Below are 19,575 nucleotides of genomic sequence, written 5' to 3'. Positions count from 1 at the left end.
AGCCACTGCAGCAACTAATTACTCGTTGTGGAAATTCATTCAAACCTCCGATAAAAACCATGAATGGTTGGGCGCGAACATCTCAAGAAAAAGCAAACGCATTCGCTCAACACCTTGAATCAGTTTTTAAACCAAATGCTGACATAGATTTAGTACATGAGGAACATATCAATGAAATTCTGCTACAAGACTTCCAAATGCTACCCCCACAGCGGCCAGTCACAGCACGCGAAGTTTGGAGAGTTATATCAAAACTACAGGATAAAAAGGCTCCCGGATATGATCTTATAACCAAGGAGATATTAAAACAAATTCCAAGGAAGGTGGTAGTGCTCCTGACTTCACTCTATAATAGCATACTAAGAGTCCAGTATTTTCCAATGGCCTGGAAAGTATCTCACATAATTATGATTCACAAGATGGGCAAACCGCCCAATGAAGTATCCTCATACCGACCTATAAGCTTGCTGCCAATACTTTCCAAAGTTTTCGAGAAGCTCCTGAAAGGTAGACTTGTCCCAATCCTCAATGACGAAAAAATCATTCCTGATCATCAATTTGGGTTTAGACGAAATCATGGCACGGTCGAACAAGTTCACAGATTCTGTGAAAAAATACGCAAAAGTTTGGAAGAAAAACTCTACTGCTCCTCGGCGTTTCTAGATATACAGCAGGCCTTTGATAAAGTGTGGCATAAAGGCCTCCTGTATAAATTAAAGGCAGCGCTACCTCATTAGTATTATTGTCTGCTAAAATCGTATCTCGCAGACAGAATATTCCAGGTGAAAGAAGGGGATTCTTTGTCACGATTCTGCGATATCTCAGCAGGTGTACCACAGGGATCGGTCCTGGGACCACTATTATATACTATATACACTGCTGACCTACCTGAGGTTAATGATGTTACCACTGCAACATTCGCCGATGATACTGCAATATTGGCGAGTCACACGGATCGTTTTGTAGCATCACAGAGATTGCAAAAAGGTCTTGATAAAATATCCACATGGCTACACAAGTGGCGAATAAGAGCCAGTGCAAACAAGTCGGTACATGTTACATTCACATTGCGAAAAGGTGATTGTCCACCTGTCCATGTTAATAACGCTATATTGCCTCATCAAGACAATGTAAGATACCTGGGAATGCACTTGGACCGCCGCCTAACATGGAAACACCACATTCAAACTAAGAGACAGGAACTAAACATCCGATACAAAAATCTCCATTGGCTGTTGGGACGTAACAGCAAGCTGAGTGTTGACAACAAACTTTTAATTTACAAAGTTATCCTTAAGCCAGTTTGGCTGTACGGAATCGAATTATGGGGTAGCGCCTGCAATTCGAATATCAGTATTATACAAAGAATGCAAAACTGTATCTTGCGCTCCATAAGTGGTGTTCCGTGGTTGGTCACAAACACTGAAATACACAAAGAACTAGGGATGCCTACAATAATGCAGGAAATCGTAAAATTTAAACAAAAACACCACGATAGACTGGAAAAGCACCCAAACAATCTGGCTGCCGCCTTGAAAAAACGAAGTTACGGTAAACGGCTCAAGAGAAAAGACGTCATATAGTTCAATGACAAATCTTAAATTTAGAGTAGATGGCTCACTGGAGTCACGCTCTTACTGACTTAGAAAATTTCAACTCATCTAATAAAAGTACTGGATACTGATTGTAGATAAAAAGAGAGAGAAAAAAAAAAAAAAATTTTGTAGTTGGATTTTCTATAAAAGCGTATTTTGTTAGTTTAAAAAAACTATTATTTATTTTTGTATACTGATCACCATAGCACCATAACGGTTCAAGTGCACACATTTTTGATATAATATGATATGGAAACCACCAACCACCCCTTTGTGAATGTCCGACAATATTAGCGCCGCTGCGGCGTTACAAAACGGAAATAAATTGTGGTATGTCCGTTTGTTGAAGTGACCGCCCGCCGCCGGCTGCGAAGGTCGGCCCCAAGGCCAGGGTCACTCGGCAAAGAAACGAATAGTTGCAAATAATATACGCAATAAATAAAAGTGAGAGATTAATTTTTCGCACGCAACCCCCTGATGAATCGAAGTCGCTTCTAGACTGGTAATCGACATCATCCAGTGGACTAATGTCAAACGATGATGAATATATCTTTGGCATCTCTGGTTGGTGTTTAGTCGTGCGCAATTTGTGTGGAATGTTAATTATTTCGTCACTAAGTCATGCTATCTAAAATTTAAGATCTCACATTCCGGCCTGGTCGATCTTATAATTGGTGACATACACAATAGGTGAGCGTGGTCAAAATACGTGCATTCGCTGATAAAACGCATAAAATTCAACGGTTTTTTCCCTACTTATTCACTGATAGCTTAAGAGGCTATTTCAGCTACGCCCGGACGGGTAGGTGAGCTCACGGGCTCAATCTGAAAGAATTTTCTAAAACTAGCCCTAGCAAGAGCCGTGCTTCGCAGAATCTACCACCGGATCGGAAACGCGACCCACTGAGAAGATCCGGCGAGAAACTCAGTGGGCTGTGTCTATGGGTTAGTTCGCTCGTCGAACTCTTCGTCGTAATCGACGAGGACGGTGACTGGTGCTTGAGAGGCATATAAGCACCGAGAGTGAATCCGGAGGATCCAACAAAACATGTTTCCGTCGACGGCGGCTTGGCATTGTCCCGTCGCGGTCTGACAAGATTCAAGGGTCCAAAAAACCTGTACATACAGGATATGAACAAGAATACTGGACCTGCAATCCAACTCAAGTCCCGGAGTACAGTATTCAGGCTCTCCGCACCAACAACATTTTGAACCTGCTCGTTGACCCGTTGGGTATAATTTAAACCGTTGATTAGCGTCTATCTAACTAAACTAATGGTGATCATGCAAATTGAATGTTATAAAATATTTCCTTTAGCTTGTGTCGTTAGTTTCTTTACATCTTTAATTATGTTCCGATGCTCGTGCAGTTCAGAAAACATTAGATTAATCCGACATTCAGAGTCAGAGAGTTATCGCTATGTATTAAATTGACCCCAATGCTACTTTTGTTTCCCCAAGGAAACTTTATCTTCTTAGAAAGAAAAAGCAATCGACGAAATGTTTCTATTAGATAAGTGAGTTGCCCTCCGAGTTTTCCGACGGATCCGGTGTTAGATTCAGCGAAGCACTGATCATGCTAGGGCTAGTGTTCGCAAATTCTCTCAGGTTGAGTCCGTGAGTTCACCTACACGTCTGCGCTTAGCTGAAATAGCCCGTTAGGTTACCAGCGAATACATAGGAGAAAAAGTGTATTTATTAGATATTTTGTCGTACCATAAATTGCAGTTATAATTGGAACACATGCAAATTTGATTAAAGCTGCAGCTATGAAAAAAAAATTTTAAACTTATTGACTGCTGTGCCGAGTGTTCTAGATTCGATTATAGGACATATAAGTTTGTTCTTTGTCTGGCTGTTAAATATCTATCTATGTACATATTTATGTATGTATGTAAATGTATTGATATCCGTCTCTGGATTCATATAGAACACAAAATCCTAGTTTGTGGACAGGTGATCACCGGGTGTACCGGTCATCGATCTCTTCGAACCCGTCGCTTGCGATGAAGGACTCGGCGAGTAAAGAAACCCATAGACACAGCCCACTGAGTTTCTCGCGGATCTTCTCAGTGGGTCGCGTTTCCGATCCGGTGGTAGATTCTGCGAAGCACTGCTCTTGCTAGAGTTAGTGTTAGCAATGTCGTCAGGTTTGAGCCCCGTGAGCTCACCTACTTGTTAAGCTGAAATGGCCTCTCAAGCCCATCAGCATAGATAGAAAAAAAAAGGGGTGTGGTTTGTCCCCGATTATTTAGTTTTCTTATTGAAATAAACGCGAAATTAACCGATATGCGTAATTTGAATAACATTGCTTAAGACGACATGTGCAAGTTGTAACAATAGTGTGGCGAAAAGTAGCAAGGCCTCAAGTACAGAAAGTAAACAATAGACATAGTGTACAGTAAGGTAAGGCTGCGTGACCAATCAACTACATCATACTGAACGATTCGCGAGCGGCGACGTTCTTCAGACATGTTGTAGGGTGACCATGTTAACTGTGTGGACAAACGCCCTGCTTTTAGATCGTTGGTTTAGAATGTTGGCGTAAACCAGAGATTCCATAGACGTCAAAGAGTGATTGCCGCCACACACAACGAGACCACAACCAGACGGGAAATTAATATTTCAGTTTCTCTTCTACAGTGGCGGGTTTCCAAACATAAATTGTATGATTGCTCAGTGCTTCTCTGAGGCACGAAGGCTCGCGTCTATAAAAAAAAAAATCACCGTTTCTATGTGTTACATGTGCGTTATGTAGCAACTATTCTGATGACTCGTGGAGATAATATAACTAGTTTTAAACTTTGGTAGTTATCTACACAATAAACACGGTCATTTAACGAGTTTTATAACGGTTTTTAGTTTTAATGAGTTCAGTTTGCTGAATGCGAGTTTTTTAACGTTCTCGATAGCGTAAAAGTTAACTCAAATTTGTATGCAGTTTGAATAACGCCCCTAGCGGTAAGCGTAGGTAATCGTGTAGGTAATAAGGATAACTACTCGATGACTACTATTAAAATTTGACATTGCACTCCTATTGAAACTGGATATTTTACTTTAATAACATTAAGGAAGCGTCCTTAGCCTGCTCAGGTCTGTTTTTAATACATTTTTTTTAAATCATGTGCAATTATCCCAGTCGTGTCGTTGTATCGTGGTCATCCAACGCCACCCCCATCCACCCTTACTTTGACCGCACACACCCTACACGTGAACTTTAGTCTAACCACGACTGTGTTCAAAGATACACGCTATGTACGTGATAGAAATTAAAAAAATATAATAAAGTTGTAAAGGAATTTGAAATTCGGTTAATAAACTAAAATTACTATTTTGCTATCAAAACAAACTTGTCGAGACGCTCTGTGAGATTCTACTTTTATATACAATTCTATATGTGTATAATATGTAAGTGCAACATAGTGCTGCATTCAGAAAAGTGAAAATAATTAAATGATTCTCTCATTAATAACAACGGCATTCATGTTATACCTCATAGTCTTACTAGTCTTAGTATTTCCTATGTCTAGATACACCAAATCGAGTCTCTTTCGATGTGAATATTAAATAAAAACATCAAAACTTGCCACAAAACAGATCACTTTAAAAGAAAACTCCCGTTGCGTTTCATTGTGATTAAATCAACAAAAAAAATTATTATCATTAATCAAAAAGATTATTCTTACAACGAAAAAATAATAAAATTAAATCTTCTAGTGATATTTAATTAAATTGTATAAATATTTAATTGTAATTTAAATTCTGGGTTTATCCAATAGCAAAAGATATCAACATTAGTGAACGCTATTTGTAATTAATTGAGAAGCAAAATATAATTTAGTTGAAGTTTAATTCAACAAAAGTAGTCAGAATACACAACAAAATCGTCATTACAATAAAAAATCTGTTAACGCAAACCAAATAAAATTGCTTCTTTCTTCACGGAATACCGTCCAGTTAAAAACGATTCTATAGCTGGTAATTATAATAGAAAATAGAACCCCTCACTCCAGCCGGAATATCCATTAGCAAGATAGCTGCGATACTGAGATACGAAAGGAAATGTATACCGGTGACGACAGCTAACATGGTGCTCAAAGTGAAAGTCCGACTTAAAGTATCGCAGAACCAGATCGCTTGGCTCTTCAGAAGGGTGGGTACTAGAACTAAATCATTTCAATATTGAATACTCGCGGTAGGCAGCGGCTTGGCTCTGCCCCTGGCATTGCTGAAGTCCATGGGTGACGGTAACCACTCATCATCAGGTGAGCCGTATGCTCGTCTGCCTACAAGGGCAATAAAAAAAAACCAATCGAACGATGAGAGTTCAATGTTTTAATGCCCTTTTTTCCCTACCTATTCTAGTAATTTCGAGGGGCTATTCTAGATTCACCGAACTAGTAGGTGAGCTCACGGGGCTCAAACCGGAGTGTTGCTAACACTGGCCCTAGCAAGAGCCGTGATTCGCAGAATCTACCACCGGATCGGAAACACGACCCACTGAGAAGATCCGGCGAGTAACTCAGTGGGCAAGATGCCTTGTTATTAGCTCCACCCGTATCTATGTAAAGGAATATCAGCATGTAGGATATCGCTACGTAATTTTCACAATCTTTAACACGTTCGATCAATCAATAAAATTTGCACACCACACACTTGACTCTGAAACTAACTCCTCTCCGCGGTAGCTCGGCGCTAAGACACATCCTTCTTCGAATGAGGTTTGATTGACTCTTTAAACTCTTTAAACCTAGGGTCGTGGGTTGACCGGCCTGAAGAACCTTGGGAACACTTGCTACATGAACTCCATTATACAATGTTTGAACAACACCGCCATACTGGTCGCTTACTTCAGGAACGGGCAGTATCTGGAGCACGTTAACAGGTAAGTTTTGATAAACAGATTTATATGGCCTTAATATAGATATGGCACTTTTCAGAACAATACACGTGGGGAAAACATTCGAAAGAGACCTGGTCGATTTGGTTACACCGGATCTTTGAGGCAGCCAATACGGTTGACGTTCTGACCTCGTGTCTGAAAATGGCCTGATGGATGTTTGCCGTCCTTGGTAGCTACTATAGACTAAAATTGGTGCGCTCGGCTGCACAAACAGACAACAGAACTGTGATTATTTAATAATATAGACCTAGTAACAAGTTAACCTTGGATTGGCTTTCCAGGAGCGAATTTATGATCATCACGGAACCTTTGAGCTTACGGCCCACCTGATGTTATATGGTTACCGGGTCTATAGACATACAACGTAAATGCCGCCACCTACCTCGAGATAATAGTTCTAAGGTCTGTTTTTACAGTACAACGGCTGCCCCACCCTTCAAACCGAAACGCGTTATTGCTTCATGACAGAAATAGGCATGGCAGTGGTATCTACTCGTGCGGACTCACAAGAGGTCCTACCACCGTTGTGCGGACCAGACTAATCTTGCACATGTACCCCTCTTGTTTTGCCGTCGGGTAATATTCCGGTGCGCACCGAGCATTACTCAGTAGCGTGACCGCCCACAGGTCGGCGAGCACCCGCGGCGCCATAGCAGAGGAAGTGGCGGCCGTGGTCAGGGCGCTGTGGTCGGGGCAGTACAGGTTCATCGCTACCAGAGACCTCAGGGTGAGCATCGATTGAATTAAACACATAAATTGTCCTGATATACTTGCTTCGTTAAAATTTATCTATCTAAATAAGTGTAAATGAATGTTTGCCTTTAATACGCTGATTAGATTATTTGTAAATCAGTGATTCGATTGTGACGATACAGTTATAGTAGGCTCCTGGAAGGTCCCCGCTAAGGTAAGAAGCGGCGCCACTTACCACACGTGGTAGGACCTCATGTGAGTCCGCACGGGTAGCAGTAATGCGTTTCTGTTTGAAGGGTGGGGCAGCCGTTGTAACTATACTGAGACCATAGAACTTATATCTCAAGGTGGGTGGCGCATTTACGTTGTAGATGTCTCCAGTAACCACTTAACACCAGGTGGGCTGTGAGCTGGTCCACCCATCTAAGCAATAGAAAAAAAAAATAGTAGCAAGTAATCGATATTTAACATTCAAAAGTCTGAGCGGAACCAGATTTCGTTAACGTGGTATAAAAATAGAAGATTTAGGATATGCATTTTTATTTATTGCCCTTGCAGGCAAACGAGCTTACGGCCCACCTGATGGTGAGTGGTTACCGTCGCCCATGGACTTCAGCCATACCAGGGGCAGAGCCAAGCCGCTGCCAACCGTTAAATACTCTCACAAGCCTCGTTTGAAGAAGGACATGTCATAGCGCTCGGGAAACACCGTGGAGGGGAGCTCATTCCATAGCCGGATGGTACGTGGCAAAATAGATCTGTGGAAGAACGCAGTGGTGCCAGGTAGTATGGATGAACTCTGGTGGCTGGTGTAATTTTTTTTGTGATGAAATTTTGATGCCATGAATTCCGATAGCCGCTTAGCAATAGGTGGATGAGGAGAGCCGTAGACCGGGCTTAGTGGTGTGGATTAGGATAGGCCTATGTCCAGCAGTGGACGACTGTGGGCTGTTGATGATGATGATGATGATTGGGTGAGTTTGGAGCACGGGGTACTAACGATTGTCCCGCATTGCCAGAACGAGGTCGGGAAGCAGCAGCGCGCCTTCCGGGGCTGCGAGCAGCAGGACTCGCACGAGTTCCTCACCATCCTCATGGACTGGCTGCACCTCGACCTGCAGTTCCGGGCCGACGCCCCCCCGCACAAGGTACCCCCCCAACGCCCCGCCCGCACCCCCCCCCCACTCGCCACCGAGTAACGTGGAGTGTAATGACAGGACAGCCTCGCGCCCTCGGAGAAGGCCTGGTACGAGTACACCAAATCTAAGGAGAGCCTCATCCTGCGGCTGTTCTACGGCCAGATCAAGTCGACGGTCCGGTGCACCGTCTGCTCCAAGCAGAGCGTCACCTACGAGTCCTTCTCCAATCTGTCGCTGGAGCTGCCGGCCAACGCCAACAGGTGTTCCTTGAGCGTAAGTGATGACGTCACGTGAACAGCTCTCGCTCCGAGAGCCCCCCCCGGGGGAGCAGCCCGCTCGGTTGGCTATTGAAAAAATTTAATCATTAAATTCTAATCTTATAATAATAAAAAAAAAATGTTTTAATAATTAAATAAATAATAGTTTTAAAAAATTTACAAAATACGCGTGGGGTGCTTTTCAGGATATTATCAAAATAACCCTTCTACTCATATCTGTTCATAAAATATTTATAACTATTGATACCAAGCACACCACACTTTTTTCACAATAATTTGTTTTTACACTATTTTTAATTCAAATTTATTAAAAATTAATTTTCTATTTTTTTATTGGATTTTCTATAAAAGCGTATTTTGTTAGTTTTTTTTTTGTTGCTTAATTGGGTGGACGAGCTCACAGCCCACCTGGTGTTAAGTGGTTACTGGAGCCCATAGACATTTACGACGTAAATACGCCACCCACCTTGAAATATAAATTCTAAGGTCTCAAGTATAGTTACAACGGCTGCCCCACCCTTCAAACCGAAACGCATTACTGCTTCGTGGCAGAAATAGGCAGGGTGGTGATACCTACCTGCGCGGACTCACAAGTGGTCCTACCACCAGTTAAAAATGCCACGAGTGCCCTGTCAATATTCCCGCGTGCGCTGGTACTGACCCGCTGCGTGTCGGCGCAGGACTGCCTCAAGCTGTACCTGAGCGGCGAGACCATCCCGGGCTGGAACTGCCCCAACTGCAAGGACAAGCGCGACGCCGTCAAGAAGCTCGACATTTCCAAGCTGCCGCCCGTGCTGGTCATCCACTTCAAGAGGTTCTACGTGGACCCCAAGGAGTACCAGGCGAACGCGTACAGGAAGAAACAGACCTACATCGACTTCCCGCTGGAGGGGCTGGACATGCGGCAGGTCGCCCCGGCCTGCCCCGGCGCCGCCGCCTACGAGCTGTACGCCGTGTCCAACCACTACGGCTCCATGGAGGGCGGCCACTACACCGCCTACTGCAAGAGCAGCCTCTACGGGAAGTGGTACAAGTACGACGACCACGTGGTCACCGAGATCCCCGCCAGCGACGTCAAGTCCAGCGCCGCCTACATCCTGTTCTACTCGTCCTGCGGGCCCGCGCGCGCCTCGTGATCCCCCGCCCCCCAACACCCCGCGCGCGCCTCGTGATCCCCCGCCCCCCAACACCCCGCGCGCGCCTCGTGATCCCCCGCCCCCACCACCCCGCGCGCGCCTCGTGATCCCCCGCCCCCCAACACCCCGCGCGCGCCTCGTGATCCCCCGCCCCCACCACCCCGCGCGCGCCTCGTGATCCCCCGCCCCCCAACACCCCGCGCGCGCCTCGTGATCCCCCGCCCCCACCACCCCGCGCGCGCCTCGTGATCCCCCGCCCCCCAACACCCCGCGCGCGCCTCGTGATCCCCCGCCCCCACCACCCCGCGCGCGCCTCGTGATCCCCCGCCCCCCAACACCCCGCGCGCGCCTCGTGATCCCCCGCCCCCAACACCCCGCGCGCGCCTCGTGATCCCCCGCCCCCCACCACCCCGCGCGCGCCTCGTGATCCCCCGCCCCCCAACACCCCGCGCGCGCCTCGTGATCCCCCGCCCCCAACACCCCGCACGGACCGGCTGATGACGTCATGCGCCGGATAGATCGTTATTAGTTTCCTTGTTTAGATTTATGTACATTGTACGTTGTAATTATCACTTTTTTAATTCATACATCATAAACGCGAAGCAACTTTATACATTAGCAGTTTTATACATTCTAATTATAGATTCGGACGTTGATGTTGTGTGATCTGTAGCACAGGGTTGCTAATTAATGTTAAGTAATGAAGCTAAATAATTAATTAAAATCATCTTAGTAAACTATGTTCATAAAAGCTTAGGGATGGCAACGTGTTAGCAACACGTGGCGGCGCACTGGTCTCTGGTCGCGCCACCGGGGACCAGTGCTGCTGGGTGCAACTCCTGCGGCAGGCACCACCGGGTCTCGACAGCTCCGACAGTGATCACAAATTTCCCCATATCAATTTTCAGTTGCGTCACGTCGACATAGCAATCAAAATCCATACAGCCATATCACTTCGACAGTGGTACAAGTCACGACTCGCACAGAAAGTATCCCAACCCTATCTCGAGTGTCTCCGTTTGCTAAAAACGATGGTTCCTCCCTAGCGGCCCACGGACACGATGACACTATTAACGATGAATTCATCAATCACCGAAAACTAGGTATATGGCGCCCCTAGCGGCAAACTTAGACAAACATTTCAACTCTCATACAAATCTGAGTTAACTTTTACGCTATCGAGAACGTTAAAAAACTCGCACTAAGCACACTGACATTTGCATCGAACGCAGTGTGTTTGGAGTTTGGAGTATAACATTGCGGTTATTGACCCTTGAATGCTGTACACGTTACATTGCTGGCGAAATATTAAATGGAAAAAAAATTAAATATTCCACCCTTCAATAAAAAATGTTCGTTCCTAGTGTCGCCGATGTACTCACAGAACAAGCGAGCATAAGCCAGACCCAAAATAGGATTACTAAATGAATATTGATTTGCGTTGGTATGAACATAGACCGCCCTGGCACTGTAGACCTGCTGTCCGTGGGCAGCAGCGTGCGGGCGACCTGTCCCGAACTGCAACTGTGTGCAGTTACAAATACAGTTAGACTTCTCCCACTGTCGAACAATTCAGCCGCATGTGTCCATCAAAACTAGCGTGTGACAGTTTCCTAAAAATTCGATGATTAATAGAAAACATATTGATACAATATATGTATTTTTAAATTCTTGAATAAACCTGTCTGCGCCGCTATAATTCTAAAAACATTCTAATTTTAATATTCGTTGTGATTATAATTAATTTATTTAATAAATTTATATGATGGTATTATCGTAGTGTAGCTTTTTTAAACCAGTTAATAATATTATGAGACTTGTGTTTGGGCGTGTCCCTGAAGTGCCCACGGGCCGCGTCACGCGTCGCGTGGACCTCTGCGCGAATACGTGGTCCCGTAGCCGCCGGCCCCCGGGGACTCCCCGGCCTCCATTCAAAGTAAATAAAAAAGACATGTTGTAATAGTCTTTATAAAAATACCCACAAATTTTAAATTATTATCTGTTCAAAGAAAGTAATATTTTTTAAAGTAGTAATAAAATTCGTAATATTTGATGTGTTGTTTCAGACACCTTATCTGTGTATCGACTCCGCACGAAGTATACTTAAAATGTCATGTTTGTTAAATTTACTTTTTATTTTGTTATGATAAATATAAAAGATCAAATGAACCGATCGGTTCGTTTTCTAAGACTCGTGAATACATTTGATGAGAACTCTTAAGAAGTCTGGGTTCAAGTTTAAGTAACGAATGTACAGAGATAGGCCCTGGCTATTGTTTCATTTAAAAGGATATTCTAAGGCCGCGTGCACACGATTGTGTCACATTTAACTTGAACACGCTTATTGTTTACGGTCACCTGTAAAGAGTATTCTGAAATGGTGCCAATAATGTACATAGACCACACCTTCCTCGTGTCTACAAGTCTCCTACAAGTCGTAGACAGTATTAGGCCACTGGACCGGGTTCCTTTAACCAATTACGTATTTAGCTGAAATAAAATCGAATCCTACTTAAGTATTACATGCTCTTCTTACGTTCGAGATCATAGTATAATTGATTGAACGAAAATTTAGTGCCTAAAATGAAAAATTACACTGAATTGATTCTCGTTCCCCAGATTTTGTGAATGTGTTTCATATTTTGTATGTGTATTTATAACTATTCTGTACACTTGTAAATAAAGTACACATTATAATGATATGTATGTCTTTAATATTGTAAGACAGTTTATTAAATTCTTTGTTGATATAAAGTTTTGTTTCATTCCTATATAAATATTTTACAATAACTTAATATAAGCTAAATTGTGTGTCAGTAGTTTACTGAACTAATTCAGTCTTGAAGTTGAAGTACGAACATAGACTTCAATTGAATTGTCTCAGGTTAATCTGTATACAAACCATGATATTGCCAATTTCCTTTAAATCACAGTCAAGCGTGAGCAGTAGAGCCCCTCGAAATAAACGAAGGCCTGCTTAGATTATTTTTTTAGAATGAGTATTCAAAGTTAAGTGAAAGTAAATCTAGTACATTTATTATTGATGTTTTTTTTTCTTCTAAATATACATTTGGTTTTTAATGAAGCCAAAATGATATAGAAACCTAGTACAAACAATTCAAACTGTAATAACAATGTCAAAAAATTCCACTCCAGATAATATAATTATAAGTTTTTCAATAAAATGGTTGGGCCTCCAGTACTTCTATATGTAGAACTTTGCTTTTTACTGGCTCAGCATTAGTGGGCTTTTACCCTGCCAATTCCACAGACATTGTAACTTCCTATTACACTTTGTATGTACACATTCAACACCCAGAGCAAACAATCTACATTTTAGTTTGTTACATGAGCATTTACCCAAACTGGGAATTGAACCCACAACATTTGACCTGGCAGTCAAGCCTGCTTAACTAATGCACAGCAAAGTCAGTTACAGTACCTACAGACTGGTACAAACTTATTTCTGAATCAGAATCTTTTACTATTCCTCTGCCCCTCCATGTAAAGCAAAAGAAATAATCAAGAAATATTTGATATTTTCTGTTGGTTATCACTGGTTTGCTTTTATTTCCATTGAGAACTCATGTTATCAAATAAACAGTCGTTTCAAAATAGATCAACATATTTTTCTACTGAGTTCCATTCATGAACATGTTCATATCGATGAGAAGATCATCTCCATTTATCTCTTCATCCTCATCTTCTTCTACTTCCACATCATAATATACTGTGTCTACAAGATTACCTGGAAATATTAAAACAATATTGTGAACAGATAAATTTGTTGGGAACAATGTGGTTTTGTACTATTTGCTGTGACATAACCGTTTGCACAATATACTAACTTAATCAGAATAAGAAAAAGAATCAGTCATTGAAGGAACTAATATTAATAGTAACAGAGCATTGTTATAAAACTGTAGAATAGCAGCTAGGAAGCTTAGGCTCAGGCTCAGGGATAGCGATCAGTCATCATTGTGGAGGCGGCAGACCTTATCTACTACAGTACGCGAAAGAAACAGATTAGTGAAGAAATAGCTTAGATGGGTGGAAGAGCTCACAGCCCACCTGGTGTTAAGTGGTCACTGAAGCCCAGACATCTACAACGTAAATGCGCCACTCACCCTGAGACAAGAGTTCTAAGGTCTCAGTATAGTTACAACGGCTGCCTCACCCTTCAAACCGAAACGCATTACTGCTTTACGGCAGAAATAGGCAAGGTGGTGGTACCTATCCGTGCAGACTCACAAGAGGTCCTACTACCAGTAATTATGCAAATTATAATTTTGCAGGTTTAATTAGTCCAGATTGATTAGTCCAAAAAACAGTGTTACTAATCAAGTCTTTGTAGACCCATTTGCAACTTTAACCACATGAAGTATCTATTTTCGTCCTTTCATTAAACAGAAATACATGGTATATAAATAGTTAAGAGTGCAATACCAATAGATAAATTCAACTCCTCATTGTTACAGTCCTCGTTGATGATCGGAACTTCAAACTCAAACTCTCTTGTTGGACTCTGAGTTGAAGGTTGCTCAACATTACTTTCCATATTACTGTTCTGTTGTGCAGATTTTTTAAGTTTCAATTGTGATTTCATACTCTCTAAGTGTAACCTTTCTATCTGTCATAAAAGAAATTCGTTTATTTATTAATTTAATAAAAGATAAATTATTTAAAGATTAGAAGCTACTCATATTTAATTTGGCAAATCAGTATAAGTAATATCAGTAAGTAATTAATTGATCCAGAAAAAATCGGATATACGTGAAGTAAGCCAAAACATTAGTAAAATATTATGAATATTAAGAAAATGTTGTCCATTCGAAGTCGAAGTTAATAACCAAAAGAAATCATAGCATACAATGACTTAATTTTCTGTTTAAACCTGTGATCTTATCAAGTAGTTAGTGGTAGTTTTCCAATTACAGCACAAGAGCGCATTATGCATAATACCTGTGGTAGTTTTCCAATTACGAGCTTAATGCGGCTCAGTGACGCACAATGCCGAATTATGCTGAACCTTAGTTGAGCATTATGCCGCATAATGCGCTCTTGTGCTGGAATTGGAAAACTACCAGTTTCAATTACCAATGAGGTGCGCAACTTTTGTCTTCGTATATTAAAAATTAAAAACCGTCTACCTGTAAGCAGTTCCGTTGTTTTTTAATCTTTGATAAAGCGTCAGTGATCCATTTTTCTTCAGCTAACAATTGAGTTTCTTCGGCAATTCGCTTGTTTAACTTGACTGCCGACATTTTCAACATTGAAACGTTAAAAAATATAATCTAATTCTGCTACTATCAGAATTATCACAATTACTACAGAATTCTCAGAAAGCGATATCCACAAAACTCCAGTCCAGCTTCTGACGCAAATAACAAATTACGAAAACATTGGAGTTTGTTTTCAAATAGAAGAGATCTGCTCAAATATATTAAGTGTTTATTCTATAGAGATCTGTTAAGTGTATAATCTATGGATCTGTTTGTTTTGCATGCATGCAATTTGCAATGCAATGCCAGCGTGACCAGATTTCCCTTGACGAATCTACTGCTTATGGAGGTTAAAAGCTACTGAATTCTACCAAAAGAGAACGAGAAAATACTAAAAATCTATTATATTTTTTTGCTGTCGTGTTAGAACGTAAAAACATGAATGTTTCCTTGATTAAACGATAAAATAATAAAATTAACAAAGAAACCGCCTTTAATTAAAGAAACCAATGTTTTTCTTTTAATTAAATTCTAAATAAAAATGTAATGAAAAAATGAAAATAATAAAATGAAACGTAAGTTAAAATTCTTCGTCTTTATGTTGGGTAACATTTTCATAAAGTTGTTTTGAGTCCATTAACCTGATAATAATTCTGTGAGGATCAATTCTGCGATATCCCCCTTCCAACTGTCGTAGCCCCTCTTTTTCACTATTGCAGCAAAATTCTTATTATTAAATCGATTTAGAACTTGATTTTTAATCCTATTACGATCGGAAATTATTCTTTCTACTTTGGCGTTTGACAAAGGTAGTATCGTCATTTGGTTCACAAATCGGGACAAATTGCCGTACTTTGATATTCGCATCACAGATTTGGCTGACTCCACTGCAAAATTTAACCACCATAAAATTTTCAGACGTCGGACTAGAAATTGACAATAAATTAGAATACAAGAAACATAAATATTTTATGTTTCATTTTAACCTCGATTTTATAAATTCTCATTAAAGGAATTCCCACTAGTCTGTGACTATATGCTTACGCCACGAATGGTAACGAAAAGAATGAAAATTAAATAGTTACAATCCATTCGATGAAAGGGGGAATACCCCGAAACTATCCGATATGCCAAAAAAGTACTACAATAACTGAAAAACGTGAATTCTACTAAAATATACCAAATAATTTTTACATACTAAATTCTGTTGCCAGTACCTCAAAATTTTCCAAAAAAGTAGAAATCTACCAAGTCTGGTCACGCTGTGCAGTGCTCTCAGTCTCAAACATAGAGTTAGTGTTGTAGGTACGGTACATACTACCTTCAAATTGTGAGGGATCTGTTTCTCCCGAAGACAGTGGTGCCTGCAGAGAACTAGTAATGATTATTATTAATAAACGACAAAAAGTGAAATAATACCGTTGAAATAATTATTCGAAATGGATTGCTACGGTTCCGATTCAGACGAAGAATTTGAAGTATGCCCAATCAGATCAAACTCATATGCTTTGCCTTTCGACCCTACATCATTAGAAAATATAATTCTAACCATTTGTGATAATTTTGATTTCCGTCTGGTACTAAGCAGTGACAGAGCAAAGGGGGCTTTAATTGTGACTACTGGCTTAACGTTTGCTGGGGGGATGTTGGGTAGATATTACGGAGGCAGAGTCGGTGCCATGGTTGGTGGCGCTGTTGGCGGAGTCTGTGGGTTGGGCATTGTTGGTAAGTTTTATTATTTATTTAAAATTTTGTTTCTTTGTTGTTGTTGCGCTATAAACTGAGATTTTATTCGTGCTTCGATTTTAATAGGTAGTTATTCTTTTGGCCACGATGACTTCGACCTGCTAGTTGCCTGAAAATGTGTGGGTAGTTTTAAGTATTATACGTAAAACTACCCTTAAACACACAATTTCATGGACATTTACTATAACATAATATTAAATATGATGGATATTAATAATAATTAAATATTAATAGTTTACATGAAATAAACGAATTTATTAAGGCGCCCTATGCATTCGTATCAAGCGATACAACTGTCTCGGTGTTCAAATTCCACGGGAGGTACCCATTTTTCTAATGATATGTGTACATGACAAATGTTTACGATTGACTTCCACGGTGAAGAATTAAATATCAAACCCGCAAAAATTACGTATAATTTACGCAATGGTAGAGCGTCTTGGTGCTACTGCCCTGTCTATTTTTTTGATATGAAGCAGCAATGTGTTCCGGGTTGAAGAGTGGCCAACCGTTGTGCTGTAAAAACTGAGACTTTCGAACTCATGTCTCAAGTCATTCTTGAATAATTTAATTTCTAAATAAATGGCCGACAATGGCATCAGAGCTGTATTCATATTATACGAAGATTCTTACTCCGATGCAATTTAAGCATATACTCAAGAACTGAGAGTTTCAAATCATGCTATTACTATTCTAGCAATTTTACTTTTCAGCTGTCTCAATGAGGGACGTCTGGGAGGACATAAAAGCCAAACTAGCTGAATTATTCGATATAGTTTATGACTATTTAGCCGGCATGGGCATTGATGATTACAAAAAGGCAATAACATTTTTGAATCAGCACAGAGGGAGTAACGTGCAACTTGCTTTAATCATTGCAGAAACGGCTTCAAGTATTCTGGGAAAGAAGGTTCTGTCTAGTCTTAGCGCGTCTTAGTCTTAATTAAAATTAATGAATATGTGTACGATTTTTTGATTAGATTATATGTCCATTTTTTTTTATTTAAAAATTTGTTATTTAGTTTTAAATTTAGAATAATTAAGATTTATTCATATTGTAAGACAATAAAATGTAAACAAAGAGAATAAAATGTAATTTATGGCTTTCAGGCGTAGTAAATCAATTAAGAATGGTCCAAGGAACGTATCATTTTAATTAATTGTTTTGTTTCAAAAATATCATAATCAGGATCGTTGGTCTCTATTAAAACTAAACTTACAATAATATAATACTAGTTGACAATTATATTAGAATTTAATCTCAATTAAATCCCACATTAGAAGTGTTAATTTTAATTTTTATATGCCCATTCCTTTTAATAGCGACCATTGTATATAAAAATATATTTTTAATTGAATTTGTATTTCATAAAAGACAATTATTTTTAAATTATTAATAAGCATAGGTATCATTAGTTTTATACAAAATAAAAAGATAGGTATTGTAATGTTGATTAAGAATATTTCAATTTAGTACATAAGAAAATGTCTAGTCATAGTCTTAATAAGTGTATGAAAATATGTATGTGGTTGTCCAAATAAGTACCTAGTACGTGTTTTATTCGTTAGCAATATATTTTACTTTGTGATGTGACATCTTCACGCCAAGCTTGAAGTATACTACCTTCTTTAACTAGTCTAGCAGTGATCAGTCGTTTGGCTGTTTGTGGATTCATTTAATTCTCTGTTTTTATTTAAATCTTCCACTTCATTTTATAATACTTGCTTTCCCCTTCATTTCATCACTTTTATATTAATTTTAATCAGTAATTAATATAAAGTCCATTGTAAAAGATAATATTAGATAAAATGCGTAGAATTATAAGTACTAATGTTTATTTAATAATGTTGATGTTAAATTAGAATAAATGTTTTTTTAAGGTTATATTATTATAATAGTATTAGATATTATTTATTGTTGATCGATAAATTCAATTATTTTTTCTTCTTAAATTTGTGAGTAGTATTGAATAAAGCATTTAATTTTGGTGATAAGTACCATTTAGTATATTTATTAAAATTTAAATGAATTTTGGTTCTATGTTAGCTACCCAAATTTAAACTCTTTTTTATTGGTGTATGTTGGTAATAATGCTGGCATTTAAAATTAACAACGACGTAGTGAGCTTGTAGTTATTATAGAATATGATATTCTGAATGTATTCACTCCAGAAAAATAGTTTTTTTTGTGTAGTTACATATCAATGGATTATCGCGACACTGGTCTATTCAGTCATTTTTTGTCTAGAAAACTGTTGCAAGAACAGTTATTAAATCAACAGATGTAGGTTTTTTTGTGATTTCCTACTTAAGCCTTGAGAGGCCATATCAGCGTAACCGGGCAAGTAAGTGAGCTCACGGGGCTCAAACCTGACGTTGTTGCTAACACAAACCCTAGCAAGAGTCGTGCTTCGCAAATTCTACCACCAAATCGGAAACGCGACCCACTGAAGATCCGGCAAGAAACTCAGTGGGCTGTGTTTGTAGGTTAATTTATTCGGCGAGCCCTTCGTCGCAAGCGACGGGTTCGACGTGAACGATGACCAGTGCTTGAGTACCTAAAAGCACCGTTAGTGGATCGGGAGGATCCGAAATGACGTGTTTTGGGCGACGTTGACTGTTTACCATTTGGTCCGCAGGATCGGGAATGTAGTTACCGGCGGTCACAATGAGGGGGTTTTCGTGTCGTGCCGCCTTCGCGAAATGGCCCACTGCATATACTTACTGATGGACTCTAGGTCCAAGTCGTCGTGGAGGTCGACGATTCTGACGTCCCACGGGGCTCCAACGGCTATCCAGCAAAAATGGGATTGAATCATTTGAAGGGGTTTTGAACTTGAGTTAGTGCGGGCCGTGTTAGCGA

At 40.2% G+C, this 19,575-nt stretch overlaps 3 protein-coding genes across 4 annotated transcripts in view; 2 read left to right on the top strand and 1 right to left on the bottom strand.

Annotated features, from left to right (window-relative positions):
• Usp8 (Ubiquitin specific protease 8) overlaps nucleotides 1-12,498 on the top strand; it is a 35,247-nt gene extending 22,749 nt beyond the window's left edge. For both annotated transcript variants that reach the window (XM_089728880.1, XM_089728879.1), the window contains exons 14-18: nucleotides 6,350-6,480; nucleotides 7,126-7,225; nucleotides 8,211-8,339; nucleotides 8,409-8,603; nucleotides 9,289-12,498. In XM_089728880.1, the coding sequence (XP_089585006.1) occupies nucleotides 6,350-6,480; nucleotides 7,126-7,225; nucleotides 8,211-8,339; nucleotides 8,409-8,603; nucleotides 9,289-9,744 (1,011 nt within the window). In that variant the 3' untranslated portion in view covers nucleotides 9,745-12,498. The remainder of the gene's footprint in view (nucleotides 1-6,349; nucleotides 6,481-7,125; nucleotides 7,226-8,210; nucleotides 8,340-8,408; nucleotides 8,604-9,288) is intronic.
• LOC149502740 (uncharacterized) lies at nucleotides 12,436-15,288 on the bottom strand. Its single transcript, XM_089728886.1, has 3 exons — nucleotides 14,895-15,288; nucleotides 14,191-14,374; nucleotides 12,436-13,492 (listed from the first exon to the last, which is right to left on the bottom strand). The coding sequence occupies exons 1-3, from the start codon at nucleotides 15,015-15,017 to the stop codon at nucleotides 13,377-13,379; spliced, it is 423 nt and encodes a 140-aa protein (XP_089585012.1). The 5' UTR covers nucleotides 15,018-15,288; the 3' UTR covers nucleotides 12,436-13,376.
• A 681-nt stretch (nucleotides 15,289-15,969) lies between these two features.
• LOC149502739 (uncharacterized) lies at nucleotides 15,970-18,710 on the top strand. The gene is made up of 2 exons (XM_089728885.1): nucleotides 15,970-16,691; nucleotides 17,426-18,710. Exons 1-2 carry the CDS (start codon nucleotides 16,406-16,408, stop codon nucleotides 17,647-17,649), a joined length of 510 nt encoding a protein of 169 aa, XP_089585011.1. The 5' UTR covers nucleotides 15,970-16,405; the 3' UTR covers nucleotides 17,650-18,710.
• The last annotated feature ends 865 nt before the right edge of the window (nucleotides 18,711-19,575 follow it).

The sequence above is a fragment of the Bombyx mandarina genome, chromosome 07, assembly GCF_030267445.1.
Source record: "Bombyx mandarina strain Sakado chromosome 07, ASM3026744v2".
Taxonomy (NCBI): domain Eukaryota; kingdom Metazoa; phylum Arthropoda; class Insecta; order Lepidoptera; family Bombycidae; genus Bombyx; species Bombyx mandarina.
Note: the sequence above shows the minus strand (reverse complement) of the source record. Positions and strands in the feature narration are given on the sequence as shown.

Coding starts and splice junctions, on each gene's coding strand:
- LOC149502739 (XM_089728885.1), top strand. CDS start 16,406: ATGGATTGCTACGGTTCCGATTCAGACGAAGAATTTGAAGTATGCCCA. Junction 16,692..17,425: donor CTGTGGGTTGGGCATTGTTG/GTAAGTTTTATT, acceptor TTTACTTTTCAG/CTGTCTCAATGAGGGACGTC.
- LOC149502740 (XM_089728886.1), bottom strand. CDS start 15,017: ATGTTGAAAATGTCGGCAGTCAAGTTAAACAAGCGAATTGCCGAAGAA. Junction 14,375..14,894: donor AACAACGGAACTGCTTACAG/GTAGACGGTTTT, acceptor CTTTTATGACAG/ATAGAAAGGTTACACTTAGA. Junction 13,493..14,190: donor GGAGTTGAATTTATCTATTG/GTATTGCACTCT, acceptor TAATATTTCCAG/GTAATCTTGTAGACACAGTA.